The 13,749-nt window shown below is 38.1% G+C and overlaps 1 protein-coding gene across 1 annotated transcript; it reads right to left on the bottom strand.

Moving 5' to 3' along the window:
* Positions 1 to 1,535: 1,535 nt before the first annotated feature.
* trpc6b (transient receptor potential cation channel, subfamily C, member 6b) lies at positions 1,536 to 12,974 on the bottom strand. Its single transcript, XM_041796835.1, has 12 exons — positions 12,849 to 12,974; positions 8,668 to 9,452; positions 8,400 to 8,585; positions 8,062 to 8,226; positions 6,213 to 6,429; positions 5,580 to 5,807; positions 4,934 to 5,198; positions 4,613 to 4,808; positions 4,124 to 4,330; positions 3,343 to 3,399; positions 2,397 to 2,472; positions 1,536 to 2,316 (listed from the first exon to the last, which is right to left on the bottom strand). Exons 2-12 carry the CDS (start codon positions 9,412 to 9,414, stop codon positions 2,177 to 2,179), a joined length of 2,484 nt encoding a protein of 827 aa, XP_041652769.1. The 5' UTR covers positions 9,415 to 9,452; positions 12,849 to 12,974; the 3' UTR covers positions 1,536 to 2,176.
* Positions 12,975 to 13,749: the final 775 nt, after the last annotated feature.

The raw sequence follows: 13,749 nt of genomic DNA, 5'->3' as shown, positions 1-13,749 counted from the left end.
CTTGTTGCACAGGTGGCATCCTGTCACAGTACCACACTGGAATTCACTGAGCTCCTGAGAGCGACCCATTCTTTCACAAATGTTGGTAGAAACAGTCTGCATGCCTAGGTGCTTGATTTTATACACCTGTGGCCATGGAAGTGATTGGAACACCTGATTTCAATTATTTGGATGGGTGAGTGAATACTTTTGGCAATATCGCGTTTCAATGATTTTTATAAGAACTGAAATGGTATAATTGTCTGTATTGGAATGAACCCAAATGTATGCAACTACTTGTACTTGGTTCAAGTAAAAGTTTATCTGTGGATCCCTCTTACTAAGTATTAATAAGTATTTGTACCAAGATTGATAATATATCATGATTTACTTGGTGAAAACAGCTCTGCAGAGTTAAATGACCTTTGCTTTAAAAGTAGGTGTTCAACTGTGAGATTTGCTGTCAAATAAAACGAATCGTTTGACAATCCTACAAACCTTTTCTTAACAAAAGCCCTCTGTATAAACTATCTGGTCGGAGCTTTGTTATGATTTCATTTCACTTTTGCAAAAAAATGTCTTAGACCCTAAGTCTTTCATTTTATTTCTATTTTACCACTTGTGATTTTGTCTTTGTGTTGCTTAAATTTCTCCTCCTGGCTCAAAGTTTTATCTTAAGTCTGAATAAAAACAGCAAGTGGGCCATCATGTATCTACTTTCTATTCTTCTTGTCCTTGTCAGATTACATGTAGAGTGACACTCTGTATGTAAATCAGTGTTGTGTGGGTGATGCTGATACATGTGGTCATGATGCACAGACAGACCTTGGCCCACTGTCCTGCGTCATCTGTTAGTCCGTATCAGATCAGAGGGGATTCTCATGCTGTGGCCAACATAATTCTTGGATAACAGCTTCAAAATCACATCTACATGACGTGTTTCAATGCTGTAATGGCTTACTTTTCTGTCAAGGCTGTTATCTGTAAATGTGACTATCATTAAGACTGCTAACAACCTTCAATCATTTAGCAGTTTCATCTCTGTAAAGACAATTAGTGTAATATTGCAAACATTCACTGGGTTACATGATTTTTCATTGCACAGTCACACATTTTTACAACTGCTGATTTCTCCATGTTTTTCTTGGTACAAATGCTTCACTGTAGCTTCATTCAGGGAGCTGACAGGACTGCTTTTAACTCCACAGATGGAGGTGAGCTGTTTGTCTACCTGCCAGGTCAGACTGTTCTCCGACATTTGTCTTGCTTCAAAGCAAGCGTGAAAGAACAAAACAGCACCTGCAGTAATAGTTTTCAAAAACCATAAACCTCCTGGAGACAATGAGGCCAGCTTATTCAACACATTTAAATTGCATTTGTTTAACATTATGATTACGAGAAGAACAATTTAATGAAACGTAGCAGTGATAAATCAAAAAGTTTGTGTTCTGTATGACATTTAAATAGCAGCTCTGTTTATTGGTTTTAAGGTTACACTACAGAAAATATACTCTAATAACTTTAGATTCACAGAAGCTCTGAGGGCAGGAATTACAGACAAGCTTTCATTTATTTTGTTATGTGTGACTTTATGAGCCTTAAAGTGACACATCTAAACATATGCTGTTACTTTCTGCACACTTTCTCTACTCCAGATGGGAAAAAGCCTCTAAATCAGCCTCACATCCTTTAAACAGCTGCTTACAGGCAGCACGGCCGTATGTCAGCAGTCAGCAGTGCAAATTAAAAACACAGAGACTGCAAAAAGTTGTCGTTAATGCCAACATGTGATGAGCAGTGAGATACTGGGAGTATACATTGTAGACATAAAATTAAAACTAATTAAGAATTTTGAACAATTTTATGTTTAAAATGAAGATTATAGAGGCCCCAGTAGCCTAGTGGTTATTTCCTAGTGACCCATATACTGAGGCCGATGTCCTCGTCACCTCTCCCCAGTTCCCCCTCTATCCCCTATCCATAACTTTAATAATATAGGCATAAAAACCACAAGATAAAATTACAGATTATGACTTTTAGTAGTTAATTTTTGTCCTTAAATGTATGCTACAGTCAGTGCCTAAGGCCCACGTGACCCACAGTGAAAGCTTCATCTATGACAAAAGTTGTTTTTCTTTGTGTAGATACAGCCCCTATAAAATCTTTCTTAACAAAAAATAATACTACTTTAATTCTTTTAATCCTCTTTAGGCTGGACATGTAAGACTTCTCCCAGTTGTCTGATGAGCTTTGCCACTGTCTCCATATCCTGATCTCCTCTTTCCAGCAGCTCGTAGCGGAGACTGGAGATGTCCTGTTTGATTTCTTTCAGTTCACCTGTGGGACAGGAATGGAAAACATGGAGAAATTAATGTTTATTTATTGATCCAGACATTGTAAAGCACTGTCACACTCACCTTCATTGACTTCATCATTTTCTTTGTCTCTCTGAGCTTTTAGGATGAATCTCTTGATAAGGCGGTTCATGATCTTCTGGAATCAAGAAAACGTGTTCTTAGTTTTTAGTAAAGTAGAAGGAACTGAGACATTGTGAGGGAAAAATATTTAAATAAGGACAAGAACTGGCAAAAATGGGTTAAGAAATAAATAGGTGAAAGAGGCAGAAATGAGCAATTACTGTCAAGAAAGGTTAAAATAACTGCTGAATAAAGTAGTGAAAGGCAGTTTAAAAGTGGCAAAATGGGTTCAAAGTGGAAAAAAAATGCATATAATGGGCGAAATAAAAAAGGGAAAAGGGGCTTAATATTGGCAAAAATGGGTAAAAGTGTCGAAAAAATTTGAAAAGATGACTGAATAAAGAATTCAAAAGAGGTTTAAACTACGCAAAAATGGGTCCAAAGTGGCAAAAAAGCAAAAAAGGCTGGATAAAGTAGTGATAATAGGGTTTATTAGTGGTAAAATATGTAAAATGACTAGATGAAGTGGCGAAAAGGGTTAAAAAGTGACAAGGATTTGCCAAATGTGGCAATAAAGTAGAATAAAATGGCTAGATAAAGTAGTAACAAATATTGGCAATAATGGGCCAAAAGTAGCACAAAAAAAAGAGAAAAAAATTAGACTGAATAAAGTAGTGAAAAGGGGATTAAAAGTGGCAAAAATGGGCAAAAAAATTGGGTGGGGAAATGAAGTATCTGTTAGCCAGGATGCTAGCACCAATGTTACTGATCCAACACACATAAATTGATATTATCAATAAACAACTGGGGAGGGCCATTCTCTGGGTTTTCAGGGGCACAACCAATTCTGTGGGCAGGACTGCTTTAAGTTTTCTTGGGAGATCAATTTTGAGCTCAACAGCTGAGTCATTTACAGTTCAGTCAGTTCAATAGGAAATTGTTTTACTTGATGATGGGAAGAAAAAAGTGGTGCCTCCAAGTTCGGATCATCATGTTGCTTCAGCTAAGAACAGAACGAGAGAGAAAGCGAGAGAGAGGGAGCAATTAATGTTTTAAACCAGACTTTCACCAGCAATTTGTAAAAGTGACACCAGAGGGCACTGTTAACCTGTATAAAGGCAAGGCAAAGAGGCGAGTTTAAAATTACACATTTATTATGTCAACATTATGAGTATGAAAGGACATGGGACTAAGCAACAATAAAACAATAAAATGTAAAATACATTAAATTTGAATAGGAAACATGAAATTAAGTAAACTATAATATTAAATAGAAGATATATTAAAGTATCCTTAAATCAGGCAGTTAATGATCAAGGTCTTTTTTCTTTGATTAACCAATTATCATTACTTTTGATCTGCCAAAATACCTTTTTATCCTTTTAAATAAACACAGGTTTTCATCCAAACAGGAAGTCAAATACACTTAGCTTGAGAAAGTACATTTTATTAGTTTAAAAAACATTTCTTAACAAATCTTTGTCTGAAATGCAAAATAATTTAATCATGAAAGTGCAGTTTAAATGTGATCTAGTATAATTAACTATCAAAATTCAACAGGTAATAGCTATTTTTAAAAACGACAACTTGATAGCTCTGAACCTAACCAAAGTTTACTTTAATAGTAAGATATTTTAAAAATCCTGTACATTCAGTTACAGGTGACAAATCTAATTTGGTAATTTCCTTGTCTGATATATAATTTGTGAATGCAGCTGATACCTCACCTTGTTAAGCTCCATCTCATCATTTGAACTTTCTTTGCTTTTCCCCTGAGGTCCATCCCAGAGAAACTCCTTTATCCCCAGCCAGAGAGAAACAAAAGACATGGGGCTGGGTACGAGGTTGAAGGGTACGGGCAGAGTACCACCGTTCTCAAAGTAGGAGAACCACAGCTTCGCTCTGGCAAACTTCCACTCAACATCAGCATCATCCTGCAACAGGATGGGTGGAGAAACATGAGACAACTAACAGGTGAAAATCTAAACAACTCATCTGCACCTCTTCATCAGATTGGTATTATTTTAGTATAACCACATTTTTTAAAACATGACTCAAACTTGACATCTTTAAAGAAAAGTGCTCTAGATTCTAACATCTGAATTTTTTATCAAATTATTTAAAAAAAATAACCAAATAGTTATTAATCATACCTCTTATTTAAGCAGGAAAAAAAAGTTAATACTGCTTTAGAAATGCTGATTGATCAGATTTACCTCAATCTCTTGGAAGGAGCTGTTAAACATGGCAATGAGCATATTCAGCAGGACGATCACCATGATAATGTTGTACACCCCGTACAGCACATATCCAGTATTCTCAATGAACTTATGGTCAATGGTTATGACCACTGATTTCACCTCTGACAAGCCAAAGATTGCCCAAAAAAGCGTCTTAAAGCTTTCTTCAAGCCTGGAGAAATAGAGAGATAGAAATCAAATTTGCAGGCTCAGCATATAAGATTCTACCTAAAGGCGCAATAATGAAATATATTCAACAATTTTCAAGCAAATTGGTGGTCTAGAGTCAGCACTCACGTTGTGAAAGCGTCGTTATGCTTGGCTCCAAGGTAGTACGAGTACAGATTGAACATTCCCACCATGAAAGCCACAAAAACTGTGATGAAAATCACCATGAACTTGAAGATGTCTTTGACCGTCCTCCCCAGAGAGATCTGCAAGGGCCCGAAGCTCTCGTTGGCAGGCAGGATATATGCGATGCGAGAGAAACTCAGCACCACTGCGATGGCGTAGAGGCCTTCAGAAATCAGCTGAGGGTCTGAGGGCATCCAGTTAACCCGGGCTGAAAATGAACAGATGCTGAATGTGATGTGTTCATTCTGTTAACTTTCACTTTACTTCACTTACAACAGTGTGGTAGATTTATAGGAAGCCCTAAAGAAGTTTATTTAGACTGGGTATTTCACTGAAGCCCTTGGCAGAAATCTAATACTCAAGAATGGCTGGAAAAATGCGGACAAATAAATTAAAATCACTTTATATTAAAGCACTTTTTGTTCTGAATATCAACTATGATCAGGGAAAAGATAATCATCTATTAGTTCAAACGTTTTACATCTGATTGTGCAGTAAATCAGATACATGTAGAATGCAAAACTAAGCCACTTAAATCTAAATATTTGGTAAATCCAGACATGCATGAGAATTACTAGTCCAAACTTACCCAGCTGGAAATACTGTATCTCAGAGGGCAGGGCCATGTTGTGACGGCCGTTGTAATGTTTGTCAATGTAACACTGAGCAGAATACGCATGCCAGAAAGCCATCAGCCTTGCAATGAAAGAGGTCATAAAAATGGTCAAAATACTAAAATCGAGGAGGTTCCAGGGTTCGGAGATGTATTCTCGGATATCCTGTGACCAGATGTCTTTACATTCCTCCCAGATCTTTCCTGTAGAAAACAAAAAAACACTTCTGGTTGAAACTAAGTTCTACTGTTTCACAGATGAAATAATAATGGCTAGTGTGATTGTTTTGCCTTTAAACATGATAAATAAGACTTAAATTTATAGTCACAACATGTAAATCTCAAAGGCCAAAGTCTTGTTTACATACATCTTTGTAAAAGTGTCACCTTTCTTTCATTGATCAATTATAAGTCATTATCAGTCTGATTTATTATGGTAGTAGAATAAATCATCATCTGTGCAGGCAATTTCCTGACATGACATATTTAAGGGGTTTATAACTCCCTAGTGGCTGCTGATGTCCTTGACCCTGTATGCACAACATAAAGATGGAGGAAGTATAAATAGGGAGCTCTTTGTGACTGTATAGAGAGAGAAGAAGTGGTGACCTATAACCCAGGAAATGATAAGAATCTCCATCCAGGTGAAAGGAGTGGTCTTCATACGAAACAGCTGTGAGGGGTGATCCTGGGTCGTCATGTTAGGCAGCAGGGACGTCCCGCCAAACCGATCAGCTGCGTTCAGAATCAGCAGGCAAAGAAATATCATAAAGGAAGCTGCATGGGCAACGAACTTCAGGAAAGGTCCGCACATGAGTTTCCCCAGCTGAAACAAGAAGAGCATTTTCTTATGTTGAACCAAAAAACTGCAAGGCCTTTTTTAAGTTCACCTTGGAGTCTGAAGAATTGCCTCAATAGATGTCACACAAGGCAGGGTCAGCTGGACTATTAACTTTAAAATCTGTAGACGTGGAGCTGTGAAAAGGGAAAATCTCCATGTCTCTGTTTAAAGCTAGTTCTTTTGAAGCAGTATTAGCAGCAACTAGTACAACACACAGACCATTTCACTGAATTCTTTATACAGCTGCATCATGAGTAATGTAGGAACTGGAGTTTATCGAGGCAGACAAACAGGTAGAATAAGAAGGCAATATCTATTCGACTGTATTTATTCTCATGCTTCTTATCCAACAAGCCATCTTAAGTCATGGTAAGACAATGGGCCTTATTCACTTATATCTCCTTGAGATTTCCTTAAATTTGTTCAAAAGAAAGTTTTCGAGTAGCATCTGCATAAGATTCATGATACACTCTTAAACTGCTAAATTGCTCACAACTGGAAAATGCCATGTGCTTGTAAGCTTGAAGCCCATGCACATTTCTTTTTCCTAGCATGGAGAAATGCCCCTTTAATGCCCAAATAAGGGCATGAGACTGCAGGGCTGTGTGCAAGCACAGAAGGCACATGGAGTAAAAAGAGAAGTAGCAAGATGTCAGTAATGTCCAAATTAAAACACACCAAGAAAACAATTCTGCAATTCACTGCAATACTTTAAATAAAAAATTAGTGGTGATTTATTAATGCTGAAATCAATGTAATGTTTAAAAAAATCTTTTAAATGTAACTCTGCATATGACTTCAATTTGCATGACTGTGTTCAACTATGCTTCAGGTACCTCCAGGTACAGTAGGGGTCCTGGTACTCTGGCACCATTATTTTGGGGGTCATGGGCAATGTTTGTGTGCATACTATTGATAAGTATTGATTGAGAAACCATAACTTGGAGATAGAAGACAGATTGAAAGTGTTTATTCTGTGAAACATACTGGTTACGCTGTTTTTACATAAAGAAATATGAAGGAATGCATGTTCAGAATTACTCAGTGACATCCAATAATGCCGAGTGAAAGGGATATTTTGGTACTTTTGAAGCTGGGTTTTGTAATGTCCTTGGTAGTAGTAATTACATTAGCCTTTTACCATCATATCAGCGTTTAAATTTGCCTTAAAGTGCTTCCAAGTGTTCTAAGAACCAATCACAGACAAGAAAACTATAGTGAATGTCAGAACCTTCTTCAAAATAGCTTGAATGGGTTTTTAGAACAAATTACTTCTTAAGAGAATGAGGCCCAATGATAATAGCAGGAAGACGCTAAATTGCAACGTGCTCTTTGAAAGATAAGTTAGGTGCCAGGCATACGGTCAGCTTAATGCTAATTATGTTGCCAATGCTATTTTTGTGCCTTTGAATCGCCCCCTAAGGACAAATAAAGGTTATGTATTGGAACTGAGTTGAATCATTCTGCAAGATAATGAGCAACTAGAGTGTCACATCTTAAGTTCTATGACAGGAGACATTCTTGCACATTTTTAAATAAGTCATGACATAAGAAAAGTAAATCTTATGGATACAGCCATTTCTTTTCAACAGGAAACAACTGATTTATGTAACTGACCTTACTTGATGGAGCAATCCAGTAAATCAGGGCCAGGAAAGGCAACCCAGCAGCCACACCAAGAACAAGAAGGATTTTAACTGCTGTGGTTTGCTGACGAAGTCCAGATAAGTTCTCGTACCAGATGGAGAGGAGCTGTTGTTGGCAGTTTGGATGTGCCACAAACTGCATCGTTGGTTTGTGTGTGTATGTGAAGGAGATTGAGAGGGTGGGAGATAGAGGAGAGAGGAAAAGGAATATTTGAAGGGCCAAGAGGAAAGAAAAATCAAGATAAGATATAAAAAAAAACTGTATTAGTCTGATGAATAAGAGTCAAAAGGCTTATCTCCTGTGCTTACTTTTTTAACCTCATATTTTATAGCCAGTTTTAATCTGATAAGGTTTTGTCTGCTGAAGGTTTGAGAGCCCTGACAAGATTCAGTGTCCCCATTTAAGACGGCCTTCACTTCCTCTGTGTTTCGACACAAATCCAAGAGTCCCACCACGAAGTCTTTACACTGCATGGACAGCTTCAGGTATTCGTTCTGTAACAAAGAACAAAGGGGGCATCCTTGAGATTTTAGAGATCATCAACAGCACTAAAGTCAGGAATGTTTCTTACTGTACCTTGAACTCCTTCTCAATGTTTGCCAGAACTGCCAGCTCATTCCCAAGCTCTAGAGCGGCCATCACAGGGTCTTCATTAGAGAGGGACAGATATGCTGGACTAGCCAGACCTTTATATGCATTAATGCGTGATTGTGAATGGCTAAATGAGTCATGCCTCTGCTGCTCACTGCAGATCCTGCACTGGCAGAAGTAATCATGGGGCCTCTCTATTCGAGCCCCCTTCATAAGAAGTATATGCACAATCTCATAGTCATGGCACTGAGAAGCCAGGATGATGGGAGTGATGTCATGAGAGAAACGTGTGCCATCTTCATCATAAGCAAAGAAATCATCATGTGTCCCAGCCTGGCTGGGACTGTTAGTCAGCCTCTGACCGTCTGCGAAGGCCTGGTGGTTCAGTATGGCCTCAACTATACGGATGTAGCCTTTACTGATGGCTAACAGCAGAGCATCTCCTATCCTAGAGAGGTCTTTCTTTCTAAGAAGGAGCTTAGCAACCTCTAAATGCTCATTGGCAACAGCCAACTGCAGCGCATTCAGACCCATGTAGTTCACACAGTTGACGTCCAGTTCTGGCAGCTCCTCCAGCATGCGCCTCACTTCAGGAATGTTCCCATATTCTGCAGCCTCCAGAAAAAGTTCCTCAGTCAGTGAAAGGCAGGAGGACTGAGCATGTAACACATAACCAGCTCCCCGAAGAGTTTGTCTTCGAGGTTTGGCCACAGTCTGCCGTGTCATCATCATGGCTCTCCCTTCATTGTTTCATCTAAGACCGGGAGAGACTAGTAAATAAAAGAAAGAAAAGCAGTTATTTATACAAAATGATGTTGCCTAAGGTTGATGAGATGAAGAAATTCATGCATATCCCTCTTCTCTCTTCCTGCATCTACCTCTTCTCCATTTCTGTGCATCCCTCTCCTCCCTTTTTGCATTGCTTTCCTCTCTTTTTGCATCTACCTCTTCTGTCTATGCATCTCCCCTTTTTCCCTTTCTGCATCTTGTTCCTCTCCTTTCCAGCCTCTCCCACCTCTCTTTTCCTGAATCTCCCTCCTCTCTCTTCCTGTATCCAACTCTTCTCTTTTTCTTTATTTCTCTCATTTCCCTATCTGCATCTCCTTCATCTCTGTTTCTGTATCTCCCTCCTCTCTCTTCCTGCATCTACCTCTTGTTTCCATCTTCCTCATTTCTCTTTGAAAAGCTCTCCCCTTTCTCTCTCTCTCCCTTTATGGTCAGGCTTGTTGTCTTTGCATATCCCTCTTCCTTTGCCCCCCCCCCCGTCTTTCTGCATCTACCTCTATGCTTCTCAACCTTTTCCTTCTGCATATTTCTCTTTCCCTCTCCTTCTCTGCATCTCTTTCTTCTAGACAGATGTGTCTTGGTGATGTGAACAGCTAATGATCACATGAAGATGACTGAGCATGCATGGAGGAGTGTGTTTCACATAGTATGACAATTAACAATACAACCAGCATGCAGCCTATCATCTTCCTGTCTATCTTTTTGCTAGAGCTACATTTAAAAACATATACTTTAGATGTTCTAAAATCATAAGTGCATACACTGATAGGATGAAGACTGTTTGGTCTTTATGCAAAATATCTAAGTTCAGCTTGGCAACCATTTTAACATGGATTAGATTTATTTTAGTGTTTAAATGAGCAACTTTTAAAGTCTTTTGTTTTAGGTAAATCAACATCAGCTCCTTTTATATCTCCAGAAAATGCCTGGAGAATCGGACAGTGTCCAAATGAGTTGAAACCAGTATTAAAAGGACAGCTGGTCTCAGCTGAATTATAACTACATGTGTGACGCCACCCACGGGCCCTTCATCTGCTCGCCTTCATTTCATGGCCTGGCACTGTCTTTCCTCTCAGCCTCTGACTGATTTATTGTTAAATTCTTACATACAACAACATTAGAAAGATTTCATGTTAAACCAGTGCACAGCTTTTATTTTGCATAGTTTCCAGTAAAATCCTTTAATTAGACCATGACTATAACCTCACATGACAGTCGTTCTAATGGAAATAATTTAATTTAGTGTCATTGTCAAACAAGTAAATCTACTTTCTGGGCAGTAATTACATTTCAATAACTCAGTTATCTCAGGAGCTGATTGCTTCATTCAATCAGAATTTGTGTTAATACCATTTGAACAGATCGAGTAAGCACACACAATACATGAATAATTTTGTAATTCACCCTTTTTTCTGCTTTTCTTAAACAAGACGGTGTACTTTTCTTAGAGCTCCTGTGAGGAACTTTTGAGGCATGCTTGTTTTGGTGACAACTATGGTACTTCAGTACAACTACAATATAATTTATATATCTAATATGCAACTGTCTTTATAAATCTTTGTCAGTGAATTTCAATAAAGGCTGTTTTCTCTCTACACACTTTTTTCTGTAACCTAACCCCCTGCAGTTCTTTCACACATTACTAACAATAATAAAGATGTAGAAATATTGCTGACTCTTTAGTTTAGTTGGTCCTTATTACCTAGTATTTTTATAGTAGTAAATATAGTTATCTAGTCATTTCTCTGTAATATGGTGGTAATTACTATGTGATAAAATGGCATTTTTATTAAGTTATAAATAAATATCTGAAATATGGTTATATTGAGGAAGTACACTTAGTAACAATGCATTAATTATCAAGTAATTCCTTGCAATATCATAGCAATTCTCTGGTGATTAGATGGTATTTTACCCTAAACCCCTAAGCCCTAACCCTCAATATACCCGGGCAATTCTCTGGTAATTAGCTAGGTGGTATTTTGCCAAGTAATTTTTCAGAAATAGGATGATGATTTTCTATAAAAGTTGTTTGCTAATGCCCAGGTAATTTATTTTCCCCTACTAAACTGAAGTGAAACCTTCCTGAATAATTTTTAGGGTTAGGGTTAGCGTTAGGGGTAAAGGTTACGGTAGGGTTAGTTTTAGGGTTAGGCGTAGGCTAAAATACCACCTAATTTCCTGAGAACTCCCATAGAATTACGAGGGTTAGGGTAATAGGGTTATGGCTAAATACCACCTAACTACAAGAGAAATGCCAATATTATGAGGGTTAAGGTTAGGCTTAGAGGACATTAAGATTAGGTTAAAATACCACCTAATTGCCAGAGAACTGCATCAATTTTACAAGGAAGTACTTGATAATGAATACATTATTACTAGGTAAATACCTCCTTAATATTACAGAGTTATTAGCTGGTAAAATGCCAACTTATTACTAGGTGATAACCACTTATTACGGAATAATGTCAAGGTACATGGCCCAGTAAAATAAAGTGCTCCCAAAATATTCAGTCACATTGATAATGGTATCCTAGGTCTAGCTGTGGTTCTCAACTTGTGGGTCAGGACCCAAAAGAGCTGTTTTAGAGGGACGTAAACGTGCTGGGGAAAAAAATGTAGCAAAAAATCTATGGTGTACACAGAAGCCAAAGGCAGACTAGATCAACACATTTTATTTTACTCTATTTTGCCACAATTAAATACATTTTGGTTGCTTGGTCAAGATCTGGAGTGTACATCTCTTATCTTTGTGTAACAAAGCTGGCTTTCACATGATGATGTGTTTATTTCTCAAGACTGAAAAGCAATATTAAGTTAGATATGACAGGAAATTGGTCCTGAGGCCACACACCCCTAATACACAGTGGAGGCATCAGTATTATTTTCAGCCTGTTTAATAACCAGCTCAAAAACTATCTCATGATTTGAGTAGCCTTTAAAGAAAAAAAAAAGGATGTTTTCAACACTAGATTCCAGAGGTGGCAGTAACATCACTGCTTAATGTTGAACTGTATGACTGAGATTAGAGCTGACTGAGTGCACGTGCCATGAAAGAATGAAGCACAACTCTGTGTTGTATTGGCTTAGTGATAACGACTGTAAAGCCTGTTTGCATATGTAGAAAGAGTCGTCTTTGTGAAATCTCACTCACAAAATGAAGACATTAGTGAACATTTAAGAAAAGATGCACAACAGGAGACTGGAGAAAAATGCTGATATCGACAGACTTCATAATGGTCTTCATAACTGAAGCTATATGATGGGCCTGAAGCTGCACGAGCCTTAGCAACAAATTACCTTTTTCAAGTAGGAAAATACACCAATATAAAGGTAATTTACATGTTTAAATGCAACAAGGTTATTGAGCGTTCACTTACCTTCGACAAGAATACAACGTCAAAATGACCCAGTTATCACGCCATGAAGTCCACACGAGCCACAACTTCGTCGAATCGCTTCCAACTGCTCCTCGTGTGTCCACGTTAGCAGAGGGACTGCTGAACACCTGTCAGACTGACTCCACCACCTTGGGACTTGATGCTGACGGTGCTGCCTCTCCTCGGCACGCCCACTGGGCGGTTTACTAGCAGCTTTATACCACAGGACTTTAACACATTTGTTTATTACATTTAGGCTCTGTTTCTTGGGGTTATAGTAACTGTTTGGGTCTGTTTTTAATCCCCTTGATTTTCTAAGGCTGTGACAAGCACAAACAGCGACATTAAAGCACTTTGTCAGAGTAAGAGAGGATTTGAGCTCAGCAGAACTCCACTGACCTGTGACATAAACAGAGAAAAAACTGGCCATGGATTATTTTCTTTGGACTATTTGTAAATGTCAGTGTGCAGGCAGCAGCAGGAAATAGCACCATTAATACTCTATATGGTGTTTGACACAGTGGAACCAAATTTGATGCAGTGGCCTCCGTCTATAGGGGAGGATAAACAATCTCGAAAAAAGCAGATTTTCTAAATCCTCTTAACTCAAGGTAACATCAAAAGTAACAGGTAAAAGCAGCACACCTTTGAATCATATGGGAGGCATAATCCCAGGGCAGTGGAAAGATGAATTTCAGTGAGAATGGGGGTGCAGATTAAAATATATCCCAGGCTTATGTATTAGGTAGGAAGGGCATGCAAATATAGTGTAGACTTCCAGTCCTTTTTATTGGAAAATGAGATTTTTAAAATTTTTATTATTAATATTATTTTTCTTTTTTTTTTTTGTAAATCTTTATTTTTACCATGCAAGTGACAATGAGATTTTTTTTTCATGCTA

The sequence above is a fragment of the Cheilinus undulatus genome, linkage group 2, assembly GCF_018320785.1.
Source record: "Cheilinus undulatus linkage group 2, ASM1832078v1, whole genome shotgun sequence".
Classification (NCBI taxonomy): domain Eukaryota; kingdom Metazoa; phylum Chordata; class Actinopteri; order Labriformes; family Labridae; genus Cheilinus; species Cheilinus undulatus.
Note: the sequence above shows the minus strand (reverse complement) of the source record. Positions and strands in the feature narration are given on the sequence as shown.